Genomic DNA, 23,486 nt, shown 5'->3' on the forward strand with positions numbered 1-23,486 from the left:
CTCTCCAATTACAATGGCAGAAGCAAGTAGACCCACAAAGCCTGTAATATTTATTGTGTGGCTCCTCTGGCATATAACTTGCCTGCCCTGGGATGGATGAGTTGTGTGGTCTGACGCTCTGGGCTTTGTTCTTGTGTGTCCAACACTCCAAAGGCCCACAGTAAAAGAACTCTTGCAATGGTGGGCACCCCCACATGGTGATGCTTTGAGGGTCCGTCTCCCATGGTTGAAGATCCCCATAGCCGGCACTCTGGCTGACTCACTCCCAAGTCTCCAGCCTTTGGCACAGTCCTCGGGCAGCATTTGCTGAATCGCACAGACTTCTGTTGTTGCCCGTCTGTAAACACTTCAGACTTCTTGTGGTTTTCCCTGACTCGCCTGAACACTAGCCAAGAGGCCCGGCATGGGGAGGTCAGGTGGGCTGCACAGATCTGAGTTTAGGACAGGAAATCTGGTAAACCAGGACCTCTCCCTGGCACACTCACTCTGCCTGGCCAGGGAGGTGATAGCCAAGACCCACTGGGCATCAGTAGTGGGAATAGGTGTGGTGTGACTGACCAGCATTGCCTGGAAGAGAGCGATTTTTGTGGAAGAGGAAAAGGGCCATCCATGGGTCCATGCTTGCAGACCATCCCTGTACTGGCCTAAGCCCTGTAGGACTGTCACTGATATGCCAGGGCTCTCAAGGACACAAGTCCAGCCAGCTCCTGGGAACTTAAAGCAGGTGTCCTGGTTCACTGTGATTTGGGGGAACTTTGAAGACCCCATACCACATTCTGATCCCCTTATCCTGGAAAATCCTCTAAAACCCCAAACTCTGGTCATTCCTTCCTAGCTGGCTTTTTTTGGAAAGACTTGGGTTATGTAATGAGCATTCACGGATTCTGTGGCTGAGAGTCAGCCCTGGGGTCAGCGGTTTGGGAAGAACAAGGGCTCATCCTCCTTGGCAGCACCCTGAATGGCTGATTTCTTTCTTTGAGAAAACTTTGTTTTGCATGTGTATGTGTGTATGGTGTGTGTGCATGTGTGCACACATATTCATGTGTGTAGGCATGAGAACGCCTGAGGCTGACATTACTTGCCTTCCTTTATGACTCTCTCTACCTTTTCCTAACGAGGACCAGTTTCTTTCTAACCCTGGAACTTGCAATTTTACCCTCCAATGAGCTAGCCTGTTCCAGGGATTTCCTGTCTTAGTCTCTGGGCCCTGGGATCATAGGTAGGCCACCATGTCTACCTGGCTTTTCATGTAGGTTCTAGGGAGCCAAACTCTTGTCCTGCTCACATGACAAGAACTTTCCCAGCTGAGTGTCTCCCCTTGGAAGAAACTTCAACCATTTCCTCGCTGGAGACAGTGACTTGCCTCTTCTTTCCGTGATCCCTGGCTTTTTGGGACAATGTGGTGGGATTCCCAGAGACTGGGAACTTACAGATCCCCACACAGGCAGCCCTGAGAGCCGCTATCCTCTGAAGGACTCACTATGGGCTCGTGGCCTCTCCTTGCCTTTCTACAGCCATGGACAGGGTGGCTTGGATCATGCCCCATCAAACCTGGTGTGGCTCAGGACTTGTTAGACAGCATCAGCCATGAGGCTAGAGGCCTTTGAAGGTGACTCTTTAATCCAGGACCAGGAAGACAAGGCTCACAGAGGTTCTAGATGTGAACTTGAGTCCTGGCGATCAGAGCAAAGACTGGTGGGATGGCTCCTCTGGCTGACTCTTTCCATCTGTACAACCTCCTTTGCATGAGGCCACCAGATAGGCAAGGGTTCAAATCCCAGCTGGGCCACTTCTCGACCACTGAGTTGGGGGCAATGGGATGTTGGAGGGCCCATCTGTGTGGTCTTGTACTCAAGCCTTTCTGAGAACAGAAGTCCTAAATAGAGTCAGGGAAGCAGGAGACACAGGGAGCACAGACAGGAAAAACGGCAGGGGAGCTGTCTCAGGCCCAAGGGTTCACTGGATTGTGTGCCCAATACGTTAAGGAAAAGAAGAAGGACTCCTGAGCATTGTCACTTTCCCCACTGTGGGTTTGCAGAGGTCTGCCAGGTGCTCTTCTGGGTGCTTCAAGTACAGACTGGAGCTGCTGTGAGGGCAGAACCTGGGGAGTATGCCCATGGGGGTGCAGAGGCAGGGTGGATGGGGGCACTTGAAGCAACCAGCAGCCTGTGGTCAGAACCCAGAGGGGGTAGAGCTGAGAGAGCCTGCCCTCCCCAGAGGCACTGCAGCAGCCCTGGGTGACAGTCAAATTCCACGGTGTCACATACCTGTGACCTCCGCACTCCAGAAGCTGAAGTGGAGGATGCTAAATTCCAACCCGGCCACTAGAGCAATACCCTCTTCTAAAACAAAACAAAGCCCAAGAGGCTAACGTGGCTGGGGTAGAAGGCTGTGGTGGTTTGAGTGAGAGTGGCCCCGCAGGCTTATATGCATAATTAATTCCTAGTTGAGCAGTTTAGGAAGGAGCAAGAGGCGTGGCCTTCTTGGAGAGGGTGTGTCTCCGGGAGTGGGTTTTGAGGTTTCAAAAGTCTACACCAGGCCCAGTGTCTCCTCTCTCTGCCTGCCTGTCTTCAGGTGGATCAGGATGTGCTTCTCAGCCCCATGCCTGCCTGCCATGCCCCTTGCCATGAGGGTAGACTAACCCTCTGAAGCTGTTAGCCAGCCCCCAGTTAAATGCTTCCTTTTGTCAGAATTGCCTTCATCGTGGTGTCTCTTCAAGTGACAGGGCAGTGACTAAGACGCAGGGGGAAAGAAAGGGAGGGAGAGGGAAGGGGAGACAAGAAGAGGTTATGGGGGCAGAGCCATGCCGGGCAGCTCATATAGGCTACTGGGGGCTACGTAACACACTCTGGACTGGATTCCTGTCTGTCCCTCCAGGGCCTACCCCCACCCTCCAGAGCTCAAGATGAAGAAGCTGAGGCACTAAGAAAGGAGCTGATTGCTGAGGGTCACCCAGCAGGTGCCTAGTGGGGTTTGGACCAAGGCAGGTCCCTGGTCTAAGCTCTGAAGTCTGAGTTCTGTCACCTGTGCCCAGGCTGTGTCAGGAGAGAGCACCCAGCCTGGCCAGATTCCACGCCACTTAGTCAAGTGGGTGCAAGGCACTCGGGCTCCTCCTGGGCTCCATGTGGCCTTAGATAGAAAAGTTCAGCCCAAAAATCTGGGGCGTGAAACCAACTTGAAGGCTGTTGGAGCACACCTTATCTCAGTGTACGGAATAGAATCCCGTGCCTGCCTCCTCCAGTTCTGTGAACTCCTCTTCATCCCTCACAGTCCTATGTGGCCAGCCCCACCTTGGCAAGTGCTTTCTTGAATCTGCTGAGCTGATCACTAGCCCTCATGTTCCTACTTTGCCCTGTACTTACCCTCCTCTGCTCTCTTAGATCTAGCGATCTCCTGCTTGGCCAAGCCTAGGACTCGATAGAGTCAGCAGTGTCTTCGTGCTGATGTGCTGCTGTGACTGTTCTGGAGGCGATGATCAAGCTAGGGACCAGGCACCTGCCCTCTCTCCTCGAAGCCCTCCGCAGGGCTCCTATTCCCTCTCCTCTCTTATGTCTTTTTTCAGTTCTCCTTTCCCTTTCCTCCTTACTTCCCTCTTGCCCCTCCTTTTTCTCTTCTGAGGTCTCCTGTAGCCCAGGCTGGCCTTCAGTGTATCTGAGGATGACTTTGAACCTTTGATCCTCCTGCCTCCATCTCCAAATGCTGGGATTGCCCCCCCCCCCCAGCTCTGTTTAATGCAGAGCTGGGGATGAAATCCGGGACTTCCTGTATGCAAGGTGAGCATTCCACCAACTGAGCCACATCCACAGGCCATTTAACTCTTTTCTGTTCAGAGAACAATAGGTCCTGGAGGCCGGAAAGGTCTTGCAGTGGGCAGGCCTAACGGGCTGTGAGGGGAACTGCGGGTCTCACACTGATGCCCCATCCTGTCCTTTCTGCTGCTCTGAGCTCTCCGACCTCCGTGTGTCTGTCTGTACTCCTCAAATGGGCAAACACCACGGCAGAGGTCCCTGTGCCCAGCCCAGCTCTCCTCCTGCTGTCTCCCTCAGCTCTCCGGAGGAGACCAACTACCACAGTAAAAGCATTCAAATCATCCTGGACTTTTCTCCCTTCTCTGCTGACCATGGAACTGCACCCGAGATCCCCACGGGGGTCTCGAATCTGTGTATTTGTCCACCCACCCTGGCACACTGGCTTCCATCCCAAGCTTCCCACCCATCAGCCTTTGCACCAGCTCTGCCCACGCCTGCATGATGGCCTTTGTACAGCTGGGCCCATCACCTCACTACTCGAAAGGATTCCTCTGGGCCCCTATTTGCTTTCTCAGCAGCATTCTATCTCTGATGGAAGTGTGTGCTTCTCCTCAGCTGGGTTACAAAGCCCCAGGAGGAGGAACACTGGCTCTGCCAGGCCTACACCAGGGCTAGGTTGAGGCCAGTATTTGTTGGCTCTTGGTAGAGCTTGCAGGCTTTTGCTACCTTGGACAAAGGCAAGGTCTTTCTGCCCCATCAACCATGTATTTACAGTTTCAGCCTACAGAAGTCACTAGGCAGATGTGAAAGGCGTACATCAAGGCTTTCACTGCAGGGTTGGAGATGGACTCAGTTGGCAGAGACTTTACCTAGAATTCATGAAACCCTGGGTTCAGTCCCTGACACAGAAGCAAAAGCCATGCATGGTGCCACATGCTCGTGAGTCTAGTACTTGAGGGGTGGGAGCAGCAAGACGCAAAGTTCAAGGCCACCCTTGGCTGCACAATGAAATCTTTGCCACGATGCAAGACTCTGACTTAAAAAAAAAAAAAGACACTGATCGTAGGGTTGCTTGTTTGCGCGGCAACCGGCAGTAAACTTGGTATCCCTGGGTCAGGGATTGATTCAACACTCACAGCCACTGGGTGCAATGAGAGACAGACAGGCCTGATAGCGCTGATGTGTCACTGAGGAAAAGAAGGGACCGTGTGGTGGTGACACACGTTTATCATAGGCGAGCCCTGGAGGGCGGAAGACATTTGTACACATGTCTACCGATGGATGGAGAAAGTGCCAGAGATTCGAACTCTGTGCCTTGGCTGGAAAAGAAAGAGGGGCAGGGACCCCAGGGAGGCACAGCTAGTGTGGAAGCCCAAGTCTCCCTCCTCGGACTCACTTTCTGCTCTGACTCCCTTGTGGAAGGATTAGTCCTTGGTTGCTGACTGGACCCCTGTTCCCTCCACTGCTGCACCATTCTGTGGAGAGGGTCAGCAGCAGTTAGGGTGAGCCACACCTCTCTTGGGTGTTAGAGATAGGCTGGCCCTAGTCTTCCCCTCCCAGGCTAACAGTAGCCCTGAAGGATAAACGGCTTACTTGGAACATCCAGCTAGTTAATGGCATGGTTCAGTTATGAGCCAACCAAAACACTATCTTTTTTTTTAAGACAAGTGTTCACACAACCCAACCTTAGCCTTGAACTCATTCTGCAGCTGAGGATGTCCTTGAACTTCTGATCTCCCTGCCTCTACCTCCCGCATGCTGGTATTGTACTCATGCACCACCAGGCCTGGTTTAAGTTCTAATGGAGATAGAAACCAGGGCTTCATGAGAGCTAGTCAAACACGACTTTTTTTGTTTTGTTTTGTTTTGGTTTTTCAAGACAGGTTTCTCTGTAGCTTTGGAGCCTGTCCTGGAACTAGCTCTCGTAAACCAGGTTGGCCTCGAACTCACAAAGGTCCGCCTGCCTCTACTTCCCGAGTGCTGGGATTAAAGGCGTATGCCACCACCGCCTTGCTAAACACTGCTATTTTATTTACTCTTATTGGTGTGTGCCTGTCCACAAACGGACCCCAAAGCCCCCAGCGCGGGCGCGCGCGCACACACACACACACACACACACACACACCCAGCACCCCAGCGCCCCCAGGCCCCTAGAGAATGCAACTGTTATTGGCTGGAGGAATATGGTTCCATTCCCTACACTTAGGCCTCCCCACTCCCCAGCAGCCTTCCCCAGGCACCCTTAGTGAGAGATCCAAGGAGGCTGGAGCCTACAGTAGGCCTGGGTAGGGCCTGGCCTCCCTGTAATTAAGGCTTCAGGAGACTAGGAGCTTGGATCCTCTCATCCAAGGTGGGGAGGAGGGGTGAAGGAATAGGAGGAACCTCCTTGTGGCCAGGCTGACCACGTCAGCAGCCCCTGGCTCTCTGGGAGCAGCTAGGCAGCAGCTGGCAGCTGGGATGGGCCCAGTATAGATGCTATCATTGGCTCAGCGTCTTTTGATCCAAGCCCCCTTAGTGCAGGCCTGCACCATGGACTCATAGCAGGAAAACCTTCATCTGAGTCCTGTAGACGCCTGCCTCTCCCTCTTCTCTTTCCTCTTGATCCCTTCATCCCAGCTCCATGGCCATTTCTCCAAAGAAGCAGGTCACTGAGGCTTGGCTCCCAGCATTCAGCAACGCTGCGGGGCAGATGACTTCTCCTCGTCCTGCATGTGGGGGAGGCTGGGAAAGAGCTGCTGAGAGGGTCACCTGGCATCCCCTGGAAAGGAAGTCAACCTCTGAACAGATGCTCGCAGCTTCCTGCGGCCCTTGGAGCAAACTCGCACCCCCTGGTCCTCCTAGCTCTGTCCCTCCGCTCCCTTTACCCTAACCTCCTCTAGCCACATGATAGCCTGCTCCCACAGACATTCCCCCGTCAGTCCAGGTCTCTGCTCCTGCCACCTCAACAGCCTGGGCACACTTCCCTCTGCCCTTCCTGCCCTGTTAAGCCTATCTGGACCCTGGTCACATTTCTCCTGCTGGACCCAGATGAAGTTTTTCCTGCTATGAGCCCATGGTGCTGGCTTGGACCAGGGCAATGAGCTAATGTCAGTATCTTTGTCTTCCCACTCTCGGGCACCAAGGCTGTGGCCTCTCTGGGGCACAGACCTGTCCAGGTGCCACTCACAAGCTGTGGCCTCTAAGCTGCGTTGTACTTGTCTATGAAATGGGTTTCTGTGAGAAAGAACCCTTGGGAGGCTCACAGGAGCCAGCGTGGGTAAACACTTCAAATGGTATCACGGTGGGTAGGGACTTAACAACCTGTCCCCGTGTGACCACAGCTGCTCTTGTTGAAGCTTAGACACTCAGCCCATTCCCGCCCCATCATTCAAACTGTGGCCAGAGAGGCCTTCCCAAGGCAACTGGAATCATGTCACCAACCAGATGTCCAGCTTGACCCTCTCTGCCCTCCCTCTCCAGCGCTCTCTTTATCTATTCATTCTAGCCACTGGAACTAATCCCACAAATGCCCGATGCGCAGGCCTTCGGTCCTTCTTTAACTGGCTAACTCCTAGGTAGCCTTTAGACCCTGTCTGAGGTGCCTTTTTCTTCAGGGAGCCTAGTGACCATCTGTCTCATTGCAGTGAGCCCCTCTTCTCTGTGCTTCTGAGGGGCGACTGCCCTGCACTCCCCACTGCAGTGGCTGGCGTACCTGGGTGCTGCTGCCCCTGCAGTGGGCCAGACACTGCATCTTGCTCTCTGCTGCAGACCCAGAACAGTAGAGTGTCTGGCAAGGACTGGATTTTCAAAAAATATTTAGTGACTGAATGGATGGATGAGTCAATATCTGCATCCCACACTGCAGGAAATGTGTGAGAACAGATCTGAGTGGGAGGTTCCTGCAAGGCCTGGGAGAAGCCCCTGGGCTTTGGGGTGCTAGGTGGCGAAGAGCAGACACCCCTATCCCCTCCCACCCGTTCGCGCAGGCCCCCCGGGGCCCCAGAGCCGGCTTCCAGATGTTAAGCTCCGTGTCTGCCTTACCTCCTAGCTTTTCCATCTGCACTGCCGGACCAGATTCCCGCAGCCAGCATCGCGGGCAGCCAGGCCAGCCGTCCCCAGCGTCTTCCTATTTTAGACATCTCGCCGCCTCGGTCCCTTCTAATGTTTCCAGGCAGGCTGCGGGGGGAGGAAAAAGAGGTTACTGCTACTTTAAATGTACTGTATGAAGGCGAGGGCTGGAAAGGGGCCTGCTTGCAGGAATACCCAGTCATCTAGTTGGAGAAGCCGCCAGATGGAATACAAAAGGAGAAGCTCAGGCGCTCATGGAGACGGCCTCGGTTCATAAATCAGGTGGGGCCGCGGCCCAGGGGCCCACACACCATGGAGCCCAACTCCCTCCTGGACCCAGGCGACTCCTACGGTAAGTGAGCCAAGCCAGCTAAGCGGCTAAGTGGCAGAGTTTGGGATTTTAGCCCACTGCTCCAGCAGACTTTGCTTAGCTTTTGGAATCAGAGATGAACCAGTGGGGGGAGGCAGGCATCTGGGTGCCAACTGACCTCTGGGATCCGGGCAGGCATCGGTGCCCTGGGTCAAGGGTCAGGGGTTGAAGGGTCCCCTTAGATGAGACGTTGGCATGGTCCAGCAAAGAGTTTCTTCTGTTTGAACTTTGCTCTTGGCCAAGAAGAAAAGTAAGTTATGGCCCCTGCTCCTAGGTCTCACTCTTGGTCCCCCAGCTCTGCCTGCTGCTGCTGTGCGAATTCAATTAGTGAAGTCTGTAGAGAAACAGAAATGAGCAGGTAACTGAATGTACCTTGTAATTAAAGGCCAGGGCAAACTGAAAATTCCCAGCTCCCCTCTCTGGTACATAAGGCCCCAGGCTGCTCTAGCAGGGGAGATTCTCCGCTCAGCTCCCCAGGGCCACTCGGAGCCCTGAGCAGGGCTGGAAAAGAGTTGCGAGGGTTAGAGCCCAGCAGAGTGGGGCCAGGACCAGGGAGCCAAGAAAGGTTCCTCCAGGGAGGTTTCAACAGGCCCGGGATCCCCAGAACCTGCAGGTATCCGAGCCTGCTACTTAGCTGTCCAGACTGCTACCGTTTGGCCAGGACGCTGGCACACAGTGACTGTCTCCCAGCAACAGAGAGAAGCAGGAGGGTGGGAGGATAGCGGAGGGAAAGAGGCTGGGGGGCAGGTTGAGGGGTTCACTGGGGAGACAGGGCTGTTAGCCTCAGATTGGGAGGTCTTCTGTAGCTAATGGCTTATGTGACTCTTTTTGGGGCTGTGGTCCTTTGGGGACCACACACTCCACTCAAGAACGATAGCTCTTCTCCCCCCAGACTCCCTTGTTCTAGCCAGGCCTGGCTGCCTGGCCCAGAGTCAAGGCCAAATTCCCTTCCTCCTGCAGCAGCCAAGCTCAGTCCACGGAGAGAAACTGCCGCTCTCAGGGAGCTGGGCCAGGCCCTACAGTGGACCTGACATCTTCAGACAGTCAGGCGACAGAACACTGCACCCTGAGTGACCTGTGGGTCACTTCATCCAAGTAACAATCAGTCCTTGAAGTGGGGGAGGGGAGGGGACTACAGCTTCTGTTCTGGAAGAGGTTTTGGTCTGGAATGGGAGGCCGTCCATGATCCCAAGACCTGCTTTAGGGGGGTGTATTCCTGATGGGGAACCCTGGGGACACACGGTCTGAGCTATGAAATAGGCTTGCTGCTTCTTGGGATTGTCTGCCTCAAATGTGGCAAGGCTTGGGAATGGTTCTTAAATACTCCTTCATGCTGCCCAAGAAAGGCACAGACTCAATCCGACCTGGGAAACTGTGGGGATGGGGAGTGGTGGCCGGGATCAATGTGGCCAAGCAAAGCTCTGGTGGTTGGGGAGCTCTTCCCTAGCCAGGGACATCTCAGGAGCCTACAAATCCCCTCTCCGTGCCCTGGGCTTGCCAACAGCAGCCTCTGAGCAGGACGAAGTTGGAAACTGAGGCAGCTTCCGTCTCGGTGGTGTGTAGCCTACCCCTTGTCTCAGGCTGTTGATCTTCTGTGATCTGCTAGGGCAGGGCGTGTGTGTGTGTGTGTGTGTGTGTGTGTGTGTGTGTGAGAGAGAGAGAGAGAGAGAGAGAGAGAGAGAGAGAGAGAGAGAGAGAGAGAGAGAGAGAGAGTGCAGGATAGAGGAGGCTTCTGGGAAGGCCAGAGGAGAAGGCCTTGCACACGCACTCTCTCTGGGATGGTCCCAGGAGGGTCGAGCAAGGTCTGACTCCCACCAAGTCAGCCTCAGAGGTCTATAGCTGAAACCTTTCCTGGGGCAGGGCATTAATGAAGCCTCCCCTCTGGCCCTCGTTCTACGTTCGTCCATTTATTCGTTGGCCCAACCTCTACTCTCAGGCCTTGAGCTGGGCTCCGGGAGCCAAACTTTGCCTTTGTCTCTATGAAGTTCCCAGGTTAGTCTGAGTGAGGACTACTCCGAGGAAGGAGCCCAGGAATTGTGGAACCCTTTGTCCCAGTGTCTAGGAGGTTTTTCCAGAAGAGGTGATTTCATGACATTGCTAGTCTCTGTCAGTGTGGATGTCCATGACACAATGTTTTAGGCTGGCCAGCCCTTACTGTCCCAGAAGCTAGAAGTGTAGGACTGTTTCCGGATGACCTGGTTTCTGCGCAGAACTCTGCTCCCAGCTTCTGGATGGTTCCCTTCTGTTCAGTCTGTGCACATGGAGAGAAAAGATGAGTGCTCTGGATTTCCTGGACCAGGGAGCCACCTCATTTAACCTTGGTTTCTTCCGTGAGGCTCCAGCACCATGCATGGGAGGTTAAGGTGTGGCCGTGGGAGTGGACAGGTCACTCGTATCCTTCAGGACTCCCTCCTTGAAACATTTCCTTCTGGCTTCTGGGATGGCCACACCTGCGGCTTCCTCCCATTTCCTGACCCTTCTTTCCCTACTATCCACATGGCCTCCTTCCGGGGCTGAGCCATCTGACTGCAGCTCCTTCTCTCTGGGCCAGGCGTGCTGCCCTAACCTATCCCAGGGCCTCCATACCTGCAGCTTCCTCTGTCTGGGGCATTCCTCCCCACTTTCTTCACTGCTCTCACTCCTGTTTCTTCTCCTGGTTGTGGAAAGTTGTCTTTTCTGAGAAGCCTTCTTTCTCTAGAACATGTTTCCTGATCCCACTGGATTGGAGCTACTGTCTTAGTATCTCTTGCCCCGTCTGTTCTGGTCCGTGGATTGTGTTGGGATGGGATTAACTGCACAGCACCCTGTAATCTCTGAACTCTCCGAATCCCCAGGGCACGTCTCTCTGCTTGGCATTGTGGGGTCCCCAAATAGACTGTTTCTGAATGAATGCAGTTCACCCCGGCAGAGAGGCCAAGAAAGGCATTCCGGGCAGACAGAACAGGGGTGGAAAGGCCTGGGGCTCAGAGACACTCTGGAAGGTTCTCTACTTGCAATGATACTCTCGGCAAACTGCACTCCTTGAAGGGTCCTGGGAACCTGATTGGGACAAAGCTGGATGTATCCAAGCTGGGTGGAACTCTGGGTCCTCCTCCCTCCCTTCCTCAAGCTATAAGACACCCCTTCATTATGGACATAGTGAGCTTGGCTTCCAGTCGTAGGTGTTCAGGGACTTGGTCACTGGGCAGTGTCATAGCCATCACACTGGCGTGGAAAAGGTAGCATCAGAGGCTCAGGAGGTTGTGGTGGCACACGCCTTCAGTCCCAGAATTTAGGAGGCAGAGGCAGGTGGATCTCCATGAGTTTGAGGTCAGTCTGGTCTACAAAGTGAGTTCCAGGACAGCCGGTCTCATATAAATAAATAAACAAACAAACACATAAATATAAAGTTTTGATAGTCTCCTTGGTCAAGACCAAAGAGGGCTGGGGGTGAGGGCAGACCGAAGAGTAGGGTCTTACAGCTAATCAGAGGCAGGAAGCCCTTGGTTCTCAGTGTCCCTTCAGGACACTGGTCACTAACCTGACTCCTACCTGAGACCATAAGATGTGGGGGGCAGAGCCTGTCTTGCTAGCGTTGTTTGTGATCTCACGTTGGCAGCACCTGGCCCTGAGGACACATCTGCATATCATTGGAAAGATGAATGAATGAATATTAGTTGGAGCCTTTGATAATTGCTCTACTGTCCCCAGACCGCCTCCCCTTCTCTGGGCTGCTGTGTGGGTAACTGTCACTTGTGGGTCTTGTGCATGTTAATCTCCAAGATAGAATAGTCCAGTTACCCATCTAAGATTCTAGACCCAAATCAGCTCTCAGCACCTCTGGGTTTCTGGGCGGCCTGGAGCCAGTCCCTGCTGCTGGCTCAGCCTCAGTTTCCTTAGCAGACAAGTGGACAAGGCTAGCCCTACCCTGTCTGTTGCTGCCAATTTGCCTACATACACCCAAGAGAAGTGAATATGGCTGCCACCGGCCCCTGTGGGGTGGGCTATGACTCACGGGGATGAGTGCTTACTGGGCTGAATCCCGGGAGGCACTGATTGTTCTATGACTCTGTGAGGTGGGACAGAGGCTTAGAACCCTGCTCCCCTGAACACCAGCAATCGCATTCGTCCAGGGCTTCAGGAGCTCTGCGGCAAGGAGACAGCCATGCTTCTGCTGTGTTCTGACCATTCCAGGTGAAGCAACCACAACATGCTCCCCCCAGTACTGGAGATTAAACCCTGAACCTCAAACACGCCAGACAAGGGTTCTACCACTGACTTATACCCTTAGCCACCCCCTTTTTATTTTGAGATAGGATTTTACTACAAAGTCTTGGAACTAAGTCAAATAGATTAGGCCAACCTTGAACTCACCTGCCTCTGCTTCCTCAGTGCTGGGATTAAAAGCGTGCCCCACCATGCCACAGCTTCTGTTTATTTTTTTATTTTGAAACAGGGTCCTCATGAGTTAGTTATCCAGGCTAACACTGAATTCATTCAGTAGCTCAGTAAGGACTCAAACTTGCAATCTTCCTGCCTCTGCTTTCTGGGGAACTGGACCCACAGACCTGTGGCACCAGGGTCAGCTAACAGCACTAGTTCTGGAGTGATTGTGTCTCTGCTGGACATGGTCCACTTTAATCCTCATGCCTGGCCTGCAGGTGTGGTTAGCCTATTTTCTAGAAGAGGAGACAGGCTCAAGGGAGTTGAGAGTGCAGGGGAAGAGCGGCGACCAAACCCAGGCTGCTGGGTTCCAGATCCTGGGACCTTTCTCTTGCAGCCCTGTCTGAGAGCCATCGCTGGGCCCAAGTGGCCTCCTGTGAGCCCTCCCATTTGCTGTGGAAAAGCTCCCCTTCTGGGGACTGTTTGCTGAACTAGCTCAGGACTGAGCGTGACTGTGTGACATGGCAAGAACCGGTGTCAGCTCATCAGGGGACAGCAAAAGGCAGGCGCAGCAGCTGGGACAGGATGGGGCTAGTCTAGAGAGAGCTATTTTGGGATCAAAGCTGTCACAAGCCCGATGTCATGGTGCCCTGGCCCTTCTCCTGAGCTGGAGACAGGCCACAGATGCTGTCCAGGGCTTTGCTGCAGCTAGCCAGGAGCGAGGCTAATGGTAATGACCGTGGATGTGCCCAACCACGCACCTCCATCATCTCATTCCCCTCCTACCAACCCTCAAGACTGCTGCTCAGAGAGGCTGAGCAACTTGCCCAAAGACACAAAGCTAGAGGCAGTAACTAAACTTGGCCTATGAGGTCCTTCTCTGAGGGTGCATCTGTGAGTTCAGGCCTAGGAGGCTGTAATCAAGCCTGCCCTGCCTCTCAGGCCTCCTCCTAATTCTGAAACTCAGTAGGCTCTGGACCAAGACCTGGGAATACTCAAGCCTCAGTTTCCTCATCTGCACTGAAGCAATGATACCAGCCTGGTCAACCTGAAGTCGGGAAGGAAATGAACAATTGGCTCCTTCCATTGTGTGTGTGTGTGTGTGCATGTGTGTGTGTGTGCGTGTGTGTGTGTGTGTGTGATCTCTCTAGCTCTCCTTGACGAGTGAAGCCAGGTACGAAGAGCCAGTCCCCCTGACTGAGGACCTCCTAAGCACCAGGCTGTGGGCTGAAAACTCATGGATGGAGCTTCAGACTTCCCTGCCTACACTGAGAGAAACCATCAGGTTCTGAAGGGTCCCAGGATGTACGGCCACAGACAGTACTTGTAACTCAAACCCAGGACTCCTAGACAATGTGACAACTAGTTTTGTCAACTTGTAGAATTTCTGAGGAAGAGAGTCTCAGTGAGGGATTGTCTAGACTAAGTTGGTCTGTGGGGAGACTGTCTTGATTATGTAATTGATGAGGGAATGGAATATCCAGCCTCAAAGTAGGTGGCACCATTCATTCCCTGGTTTTGAGTTTCAAACTGTATCAAAAGCAAAAAGCAAATAAACACGAGTATACATGTGTCCTGCTCTTGATGGTGGCTAGGACTACCTGTGTCCAGTTCCTGCTACTGGACCTGTCTAGAACCATAGACTGTAACCCGGGATTGTGAGCCTACTGGAGCTGTCCAGAACCATAGACTGTAACCGGAATTATGAGCCTACTGGACTTGTCCAGAACCATAGACTGTAACCGGAATTATGAGCCTACTGGAGCTGTCCAGAACCATAGACCGTAACCCGGGATTGCGAGCCTACTGGACCTCTCCAGAACCATAGACTGTAACCGGGGATGTGAGCTGAAACAAACCTTCCTCCCTGGGTGTTTTTGTCAGACATTTCATCACCCAATGGAAGTGATGCTAACACAAGTGCCTGCCCTCAGGTGCCCATTAGCTCTGGATTTCCCAGACTCTGATCCACTTCGTCCTCTCCATTGCCCAGGAAGCCTCAGGCCAGCCTTACTGTGGCCTTCCCAGCAGGGCAGGAGGCAGTGAGGCCACCTGTCTTACTCCTCACACTTGTTACCCACTGGGGTGCCAACAGGAAGAAAGAGCAATAAGGAACAAAGCAGCAGAGAGGCAGGGCCTTGCATTGCTGATGCACCCAAGACTATGCAGCAGAGAGGCAGGGCCTTGCATTGCTGATGATGCACCCAGGCCTGTGCAGCCAGCTGGGTAGGAAGGCTGGGGACTCAGGGAAGGAGGGGGCTGTACTGACCAGGGCAGGGCCAGGACAAAGCCCTTCCAGAGGGCAGCAGCTGGTGTCCCCTAGCCCTTTGGGAAGGACACCAAAGTGGGGAGAGAGCGTTCACACTCATGTGTGCTTCTTCTAATGCTGTGACCCCTTAATATGCTGTGGTGACCCCAACCATCATTGCTACTTCATAACTAATTTTCCTGCTGTTATGAATCTTATTATTTATTTATTTTTGGTTTTTTGAGACAGGGTTTCTCTGTAGTTTTGGAGCCTGTCCTGGAACTAGCTCTTGTAGACCAGGGTGGCCTCAAACTCATAGAGATCCTCTTGCCTCTGCCTCCTGAGTGCTAAGATTAAAGGTGTGCACCACCACCGCCCAGCTTATTATGAATCTTAATGTATATACTTGTGTTTTCTGATGGTCTTAGGTGACCTCTGTGAAAGGGTCAGTCAAACCCCAAGGGGTCACGACCCACTGGTTGAGAATCACTGACTCAGGGCAAAGACGTCACATTCATGAAATATGTAGTTTCTGGAAGCCATTTTCCCTTCCACCTCTCCCCTCTGCTTTTCTTTTGTGAACTCCTCAAGGGTGTGTAGGGTAGGCAGAGGTGGGGCGTGGGAGAGGCGGGGCCTGGCAGGGCCCCTCCCCTTGTGAATACCAGCCCTGTACAGAATGATGGATCCTATTAACTAGTCTGGAGGCTGGCTCAGCTCCCCTAAGCCCTCTTGGCTCTGATGCTCTTCCTGGCACATGTCCCATTCTCATTTTGTAGGGGATAACACAGAGGCACTCGTCCACATTTTAACCCCGCCCTGCAAGAGACAAGTCATGATTCCTCCCAGGTTGCATGGCCACTGCTTTGGACCTGGATAGTCTGAGGTGAGCAGGCTCTTCCCAGCAGGCCTCACTTCTGACTGGCCTCTGTCAGCTCTGGGCCTCGCCTTTTCCCACTGTCCAGCCCCATTGCTTCTGCTTCCTGGCTAAACTGTGGGTCAGCTTACCCCAGACCTTCTGAGGCCACAGCCCTGCCCTGATCTTTGAGATGGCTCTCAAGAGGTCACCTTTGGAAGCCCAGTTTGTTTAAGACAGGGTTTCTTTGTAGCCCTTACCATCCTGGAACTTGCTCTGTCCCAGGCTGGCTTCAAACACAGATCTATCTCTGTGCTCCTGAGTGCTGGGACTAAAGGTGTGCGCAACCATGCCCAGCTCTGCCTTTAGCTCCACCTCACTTCAGCCCTGGACACCTAGGCAGATCCCTCACCTCTTCTTTGGGTTCCTGCATGTCCTCAGCTCCATGTACAGCGAGTCCCCACGGTGGCAAGGCTCAAGGTAGACCATGGTCTGACCCTTAGATGGCATTCGGCTCTGGCCTCAATGTCACACAGCCTCCCTCTCTGCTGCCACCATAATAACTCCCTGTGTCTCCTCGACTTTGCTCTGGGTGGTCTCCTGTCTCGGCTCTCTCCACCTACCCTGGTCTGTCCCACCCACGCCTAGGCCACTGCTCGGGTCACCTCTGCCTGGAAGACTGAGTGTGCCCTTTGGTTCCCCGGGCTTCCCGCTGCTCCCCTAATGCTGATGAGTCCAGCTGCCACTTGCCTTGTCCCAAATCAGGGCTGGGAATTGCCTGGCCAGCCAGACTGAGAGCTCAGAGGCTGAGGGGCAGAGTAAGGAGGAGGCACAAGGACCCCAAGCTCCTGGCAGGATGTGGGGCTCACACTGAGACGGGGGACACAGACAGTAGGCAGATTCTGAGTGGAAGGGGTGATGGTGTCTGTGTGCACAGAGCCATGTGGTGGCTTTTTATGGGCCAGTCTGATAATTCTTCTAGATGAGACCCCAATTTCAACATGGAGGGATGGGATTCTCGTGTGCCTGTTCATGTTCCACACCCTTCCCTGGGAAGCCAGCCTGACCAGCCATGGCGTTGATAGTCCATGTCGGCGAATGCTTCAAGGCAGGTAGCATTTCTCTTTGTCTTTTGAAGATGCCACCTTGCCCAGTAGGGGGAAATCTTAGTGAGAGGAGGCCTGCCCTGCCTTCCCTTGGGCAGCAGGGTGGCCTGGGTCACAGTGACCCAGGAGAAGTGGAGCGGGAGTGGAGGGATACAGATGCCTATCTGATCCGATGGCTGTGCAGGCTGGCTGGATCACCACAAGCCAGACTTCCTGTCGGTGACCTACATTTCCCCAGCGCCTCTGTGTGCAGACAGATGAGAGTGTGGGGAGCAGGGCCTGTCGGAAAGGGACAGTGTCCCAGCAAAGGGTACTCCGTGGCTGCAGAACCCTCATGTGAGCTGTGAAGGAGTGGAAGGGATTTCTGCTTACCACAGTCGCCATAGGCTAATTCTTTGTTCAGAATGTCCAGACAGCGCACCATGGCTGCTGAGAAGACCGAGGTGCATGTATCCAGAGCGCCCCAGTTCTGCCCAGTTCTCCCCCACTTGAGGGGGTCTCATGTTACTCTTCACTATTGGCAGGATAGTGGACATGGAGTGGAAGATGTAGCCATTAGTACTGGCAGAAGGAAGTAGAGGAGGGAGGGGGAGAAGGAGAGGAGGGGAAGAAGGGCAGTCTTCAGAGGGAAAAGGCTTTGGGTCTGTCCTTGAAGCCTAGATGGCTCAGGGCCACGTAAGTTTGCTCTGTGGGCTACTGGCACCTGGGCATGAGGCAGAAGAGCTTCTTCCTCCCAGTGAGGTCTGCCATTGAGGGAGAGGCTGTGTCAGCTCCATGGTTGGAGCTGGCATGTGCCCTGATGAAAGATACCCACCCGCACCCATCCCAATGCTTCCTTCTGCCAGCTTTGTGGAAGGCAGAGGGTAGCTGTCAACCTTGGTGGGCTCTCCTTTCAGACGGCCCTCACTGTCTTGGTTCATCTCTGTCTCTCTGGCTCTCTCTGTGTCTCTGGCTATCTCTGTCTCTGGCTATCTCTGTGTCTCTGGCTATCTATGTCCCTGGCTATCTCTGTCTCTGGCTATCTCTGTGTCTCTGGCTATCTCTGTCCCTGGCTATCTCTGTCTCTGGCTATCTCTGTGTCTCTGGCTATCTCTGTGGCTATCTCTGTGTCTCTGGCTATCTCTGTGTCTCTGGCTATCTCTGTGTCTCTGGCTATCTTTGTGTCTCTGGCTATCTCTGTGTCTCTGGCTATCTCTGTCTCTGGCTATCTCTGTGTCTCTGGCTATCTCTGTCCCTGGCTATCTCTGTCTCTGGCTATCTCTGTCTCTGGCTATCTCTGTGGCTATCTCTGTGTCTCTGGCTATCTCTGTGTCTCTGGCTATCTCTGTCTCTGGCTATCTCTGTATTTTTCGCTATCTCTGTATTTTTCGCTATCTCTGACTCTGGCTATCTCTGTCTCTGGCTATCTCTGTCTTTTTGGCTATCTCTGTCTCTGGCTATCTCTGTCTTTTTTACTATCTCTGTGTCTCTGGCTATCTCTCTGTCTATCTCTGTGTCTCTGGTTATCTCTGTGTCTCTGGCTATCTCTGTCTCTGGCTATCTCTGTGTCTCTGGCTATCTCTGTCTCTGGCTATCTCTGTGTCTCTGGCTATCTCTGTCTTTTTTACTATCTCTGTGTCTCTGGCTATCTCTGTCTCTGGCTATCTCTGTGTCTCTGGGTTTGTGCATCTCTTTCATTCCTCTCATGTCTCTGTCTCCCTCAGCAAGGCCCTACTATGTGAAGAGACAGGAGCACAGTGGGGCATTCTCCTGTTCTCATGCCCCCTGGTGGGGGCCAGTCCTGCTTTGTGGGCTCTGTACCCTCTGCCTAGCACACCCTGGCAGTCTCTCCTCCGAAGTCTGCCTCATTCTTTCCTGCTGCCTCCCCTGTGCGGTCCAGCCCAGTCTCCCTGCTCTGGTCTCTGCTCTCCCACAGGGTCCTTGGCACCACTTACGCTCCTCAAAGGGCACTGATCAATGCCAATCCTGAGCCTGGATTATAGATTCCAAGGTCCCCGCCATCTTCTGGGTCCCTTAGTCTGAGAGTTCCCATAGCCCCAGGGAACTTGCATCCACTCTCTGCCACTCCAGGTGTGTGGCACTGGGGAAGTAAAGTGACTTCCTGAGTCTCATGCTGCCTGGGAGATGGGATGATGGCCCCAGTCAGTCCTCGCATGGCAGGTGGGTGACCAGAGGGGAAGTGTTGGTGAGAACGTGAGAACCCCAGAGCTATACAGCATAGGGGGAGTACAGGCCACCTGGGCTGTCCCTGTTGGTACTTGCGGTGGGTGGTGTCCTGATATCCACTACCTCCCATCTTGTCTTCAGACTCCTCCCTAAGCTGAACCACCTAGGCACCCCTTCCCTGAGCCCTTTCTCACATCCAGTCCCTCCCTCATCCTCGCCTTCCTGTGCTCTGGCCAGTCTACACAAGGTCCCCATCTTCCCAAGGTCCTGCCCTAGACCAGAGAATCTCACTACTGTGTGATCCCACGGTCCTCAGCCCTGTCTCCCTTGCGTGTTCTGTTCAAGGAGCCAAGGCAGCCCTGTCACACTCTGTGGTCTTTTCCTGCTGCACATACCTTGGAGCCTACCTAACTCAATGGCTGAATGCTTTCTCTGGGATGTTTGTTGAGTGAAAAAATGAACAACTGAATGACTTGATGCAATGAGAAGTATTTTGCAAGCTACAAAGTGTCCCATTTGGACCAACACATGGAGAACATGGGCCCCACAGCAGGGGATGCTGGAGGAAGCCCTGATGGGGAGGGCCTTCGGCCTAGGGCAGGAGTCTTCAACCTTCAACTGGAATTCATAACTGTTGGGGTAGAGTGGTGCTGTCTTGTGAATTATAGACCCTACTTTGTACAGTCCAGCTGGGACAAAGATGGCCCTAGGCATGGCCAAGTTAAGTAGCCATGTCACTGGGCATGTGGGTGCCTATTGGTCAGTATTCCAACACTCAGGAGGCTGCAGGCCAGGGAAAGAGGGTCTTGAATTACAGGATAGGTGGAAAGAGGGAGAGGGAGGAAGAGGGGGAGAGAGGAAGGCAGAGGGAAAGAGGAGTGATTACATGCTAGTGTGGCCATCACTGTCCTGGAGAAGGGAGGTTTGAGCAGGGAAGGCCAGGGTAGCCCTCTGTAGCCAGGAACAGTCCAAGCCTCTCCCCGTGTTTCCACCCTTGACGGTACCGCCTCATCCTTGGGCTCGTTAAGATCTAGTTAGGGCTGAGGGCCAAGCTAGCTGCCTGGTGAACAAAAGAACTTGTATTTGGAGAAAGGAACATTAGCCAGGGCCAAGGAGGACTGCGGGGCTGTGGGGAGCAGGAGTAAGATTATGGGGTTGGGGCAGTAGGAACTGTCTTCTGGGCAGCCTCGGTCTTCAAACCACAGCTCTGCCCCATTGAGGCGCGATGTGGGACTCCTGTCCCAAGGTCAGGGGTGAGAGGTCAGAGGCCACATTCCAGGCCGGGGACCAGGCAGTGTGGGATGGACAGGAGGCAGCCTGAAGCCTCGAGCCCTTTCTCCATGTGCTGTGTCTCAGAGGGAACCAGGCTGTCTGGACTGTGTGTGACAGAGGGGCTGGGAGGAGAGACGGGGTCGTGGAGCTCACAGACCCCGCATTCTGTGCACGGTCAGATAGGGCTGACAGTCCAGGTCTTGGTCACCACCTCCCCAGCTGGAGACCGTCATCGGCTCCCTATAACCCTCAAGATTCACCTCCAGATCTTCAACAGCCCCTAAAGGTCCTTGACAACCCTGGGTAGATAACTTTCCCTACCTGCAAGGGTCACCAAGTCCAGGTCAGGCTTCAGCCAGACTGAGTGGCTGACAGCTCCTTAAATAGCTTATCCAATAATTCCTGCCTATCAATTCTGGGCCTAAGATGCTTGCTACCTCTTCACCTGTGTGCCCAAACCCACCAGCTCCTACTTAGGCATTGATGTCCCTTTGGTGCCCATATCTTCTGGGAAGCCTTTTCAGGTTAGTGGCAGTACCAGGGGTGTGGATGGTGGCTGTCACTTAAGGAGGAAGTGGGAGGAACACTGGGAGGAGCAGGGAGGCCCATTCTAAGTCCCGGGAGTGGAGGAGGCCTGCTCTAAGGCAAATGGTGGGTATTTCACTCTTCTGCAGCCGTGGGCTTGTGTGGAACCAGGATCACTGTTTAGAAGAAGGGGAGAGAAGATTGGAGGATTAAAATGACAGAGAGAAAAATGGGCCACCAGAGTCAGGGCACAGCCTGTCCTTCTGACCATCAGGGCGTGTTCCGGGTAGACTGAACCTCATCCTGGAGCTTGGGGACAGACAGACACCGAGATTTGATCCTTAGGCTGCCACAAGGATAGATGGGTGTTCAGAGATGGGTTGGGGCCCAGGTAGGCACATTTCAGCCCACACAGGACTGCAGGTAACATCAGTTCTCACTAGACCCTGGTCCTGGACTTGGGGCACCTTAGGGTCCAACAGACTCTATGTCTGAGGAGACACGCAGGGCTATGAGCTGGAGAGGGCCCTCTCATTAACCCAGCTTCCATCAGGTCACTTTCTTTCGGTCTGTTGGTTTTCATTTGAAGCGGGAGTTCTGATCTGGGCATTGTGGTTTATATAGGTAGAGGCTGGAGGACCAAGAGTCTAAGATTTTCCTTGTTTACACAGTCTGATGCCATCTTGGGCTGCAGAAGACTCTGGTGGTTTGAATAAGAAGGGCTCCCATAGGCTCATATATTTGAATGCTTAGTCACCAGGAAGTGGAACCGTTTGAGGGAATTAGAAGGATTAAAAGGTGTGGCCTTGGAGGAGGTGGGGCTTTGTTGGAGGAAGTATGGCATTGGGAGTGGGCTTTGGGGGTCTCAAAAGCCCATGCCAGGCCCAGTCTCTCTGTCTACCTCTTCCTATTTATCTCTGCCTGCAGATCAGGCTGTGACTCTCAGCTACTGCTCCAGTTCCATGCCCCCACCATGATGATCATGGACTAACCCTCTGATACTGCAAGCAAGCCCCCAGTTAAATGCTCTCTTTGATAAGAGTTGCCTTGGTCATGGTGTTTCTTCGTAGCAATAGAACAGTGACTGAGACAGACTGTCGCAAAAAGACAACTTCCTTCCACCTCCTCCCCACAAAATGAGATGAAAGAAGAGTTCTATAGCTCGGTTTAAAGAGTTGGTTTTCAAACCTGGAAATGGAAACCCCAGTTCTGGGAGGTCAAGAGGACTGCTGAGTTCCAGGCCAAAAATCCATACAAAGAGCCTTATCCCTCTGTTCTTGTAGAGATGGGAAGGCAAGGTCTAGAGAGGCCTGGGTGTGGCCTCGGTCCTCAGGGAGAATGGTGACAGCCAGTTCACTTTCTGACCCTTTCTGTGGAACCAGGCCACCCTCTGCCAGAAGCGCAGACATGGACCAATGAGCATCTCAAAGTTAACAAACACGGGATGACAAGAGGAGCCGCTGGCTTCTGAATGAGGAGTGGGGGTGGGGAGGAGGCATGCTCAGAAGCTGGAAGCAAAGAACAGAGCTGGGCGGTTGGGCAGCCGAGCCTGTCTCTTGGAGAGCCGTGGAGAGCCATGGAGAGCCGTGTATCCAGCCTCCACCTGCGCTGTCCACGCGCTTCCTAAGTTCCTAACTATGGCCAAGGCAGCACTGGGTTTGAAGTGAGAATCTCATTTCCGTTCTTGACTCTTGCATCTCCTCACCACATTCACTTTGGCCAGACCCACGCCCTCTGAGACATCATGTTCTTTCGCCCATAGAAGGTAGTAAGCCCACCTCCACCTCCGAGTAATTGTAAAAAGGGACTGAACACTTCAAGATTCTTAACGTTTTTTAATGAGACAGGGTCTCTCTGAGAAGCCCCGACAGACCTAAAACACAGTGCAGACCTGGGTGGTCTTCAACTCGGGAATCTGTCTTCCTCTGCCTGTGCCACCATGCCTGGCTCCCAGCTGAATAGCTCAGTAAATGCCTTAACCTCCCAGCCTCAGTGACCCCATCTACACACAGTACAGTGGCAGCCCCCACCTCCTCCACAGGATGTAATGTGTTGGAAAGTGTTAAAATAGCTAAAATTGGCTCAAATCCATGATTATCATTAGTTTTACCCAAATAGCAGCAGTGTCTGGGCTTGCTGAAAGAACGAGGTAATAAATGAATGGGCGGGAAATTAGGGCTCTCCCAGAGAATACCTGACGGCTCTAACTCCATCTAGGGTGCCCACTTAGCTGCCTGTCCACCCTGACTCCCTGTGGCCCTGCAGCGTTTTGCATTTTTTTCTTGACACATGAAGGTAGGCTCCATTCTGCTCCGAGATGACTCTGGGTGACAAAGAAGGAACTTCAGGAGCCTTGAATCGAATTTTTGCTTCAGAAAGCGTAACCAACCTGGAAGTCAGAATTCCCCGAAGCTGAGGATTCTGGGAGGATACTTCCAGGCATTAAAACTAAATTAGACCAAGGTAGCTCTGCTATTACCAAATAATTCCCCACGATTACAGAAAGCAGCCATGAATCCTGACGGCAGCTGAACTTCAGGTGACTTACTCCAAAAATCTGCAAAACTTGCAGGCTCATCTAATTGCTTCTCTACGGTGTTGCAGGCAGGTAATTATGCTAATGGGCCTTAAAAAAAATCACCTTTCTGGTCTGGGATTGGGCGGGCTTGAAATGAAATGTGAGCAGTGGATGCTTCCAGCAGCAGAGGCTAGAAGCCATGTCTGATTCCAAAGGGGCCCTTTGTCAAGAGGGGAAGAAAGCTGGTTATGCAGCTAGACTTAAAGTGGC

General features: G+C 53.3%; 1 protein-coding gene and 1 long non-coding RNA gene across 5 annotated transcripts in view; one reads left to right on the plus strand and one right to left on the minus strand.

The window, feature by feature from the left end:
• Nucleotides 1–6,017: 6,017 nt before the first annotated feature.
• LOC142857558 (uncharacterized) lies at nt 6,018–8,133 on the minus strand. The gene is made up of 3 exons (XR_012911831.1): nt 7,992–8,133; nt 7,770–7,904; nt 6,018–6,507 (listed from the first exon to the last, which is right to left on the minus strand). It is a non-coding gene; the product is annotated as an uncharacterized LOC142857558 (long non-coding RNA).
• Nucleotides 7,899–23,486, plus strand: part of Dab2ip (DAB2 interacting protein) — a 170,658-nt gene continuing 155,070 nt past the window's right edge. Inside the window, exon 1 of one of the 4 annotated variants that reach the window (XM_075986009.1) lies at nt 7,899–8,148. In XM_075986009.1, the coding sequence (XP_075842124.1) occupies nt 8,051–8,148 (98 nt within the window). In that variant the 5' untranslated portion in view covers nt 7,899–8,050. The remainder of the gene's footprint in view (nt 8,149–23,486) is intronic. The other 3 variants (XM_075986019.1, XM_075986016.1, XM_075986013.1) reach the window with 3 other exon arrangements.

This window comes from Microtus pennsylvanicus, chromosome 9, assembly GCF_037038515.1.
Source record: "Microtus pennsylvanicus isolate mMicPen1 chromosome 9, mMicPen1.hap1, whole genome shotgun sequence".
NCBI classification, from domain to species: Eukaryota; Metazoa; Chordata; class Mammalia; order Rodentia; family Cricetidae; genus Microtus; species Microtus pennsylvanicus.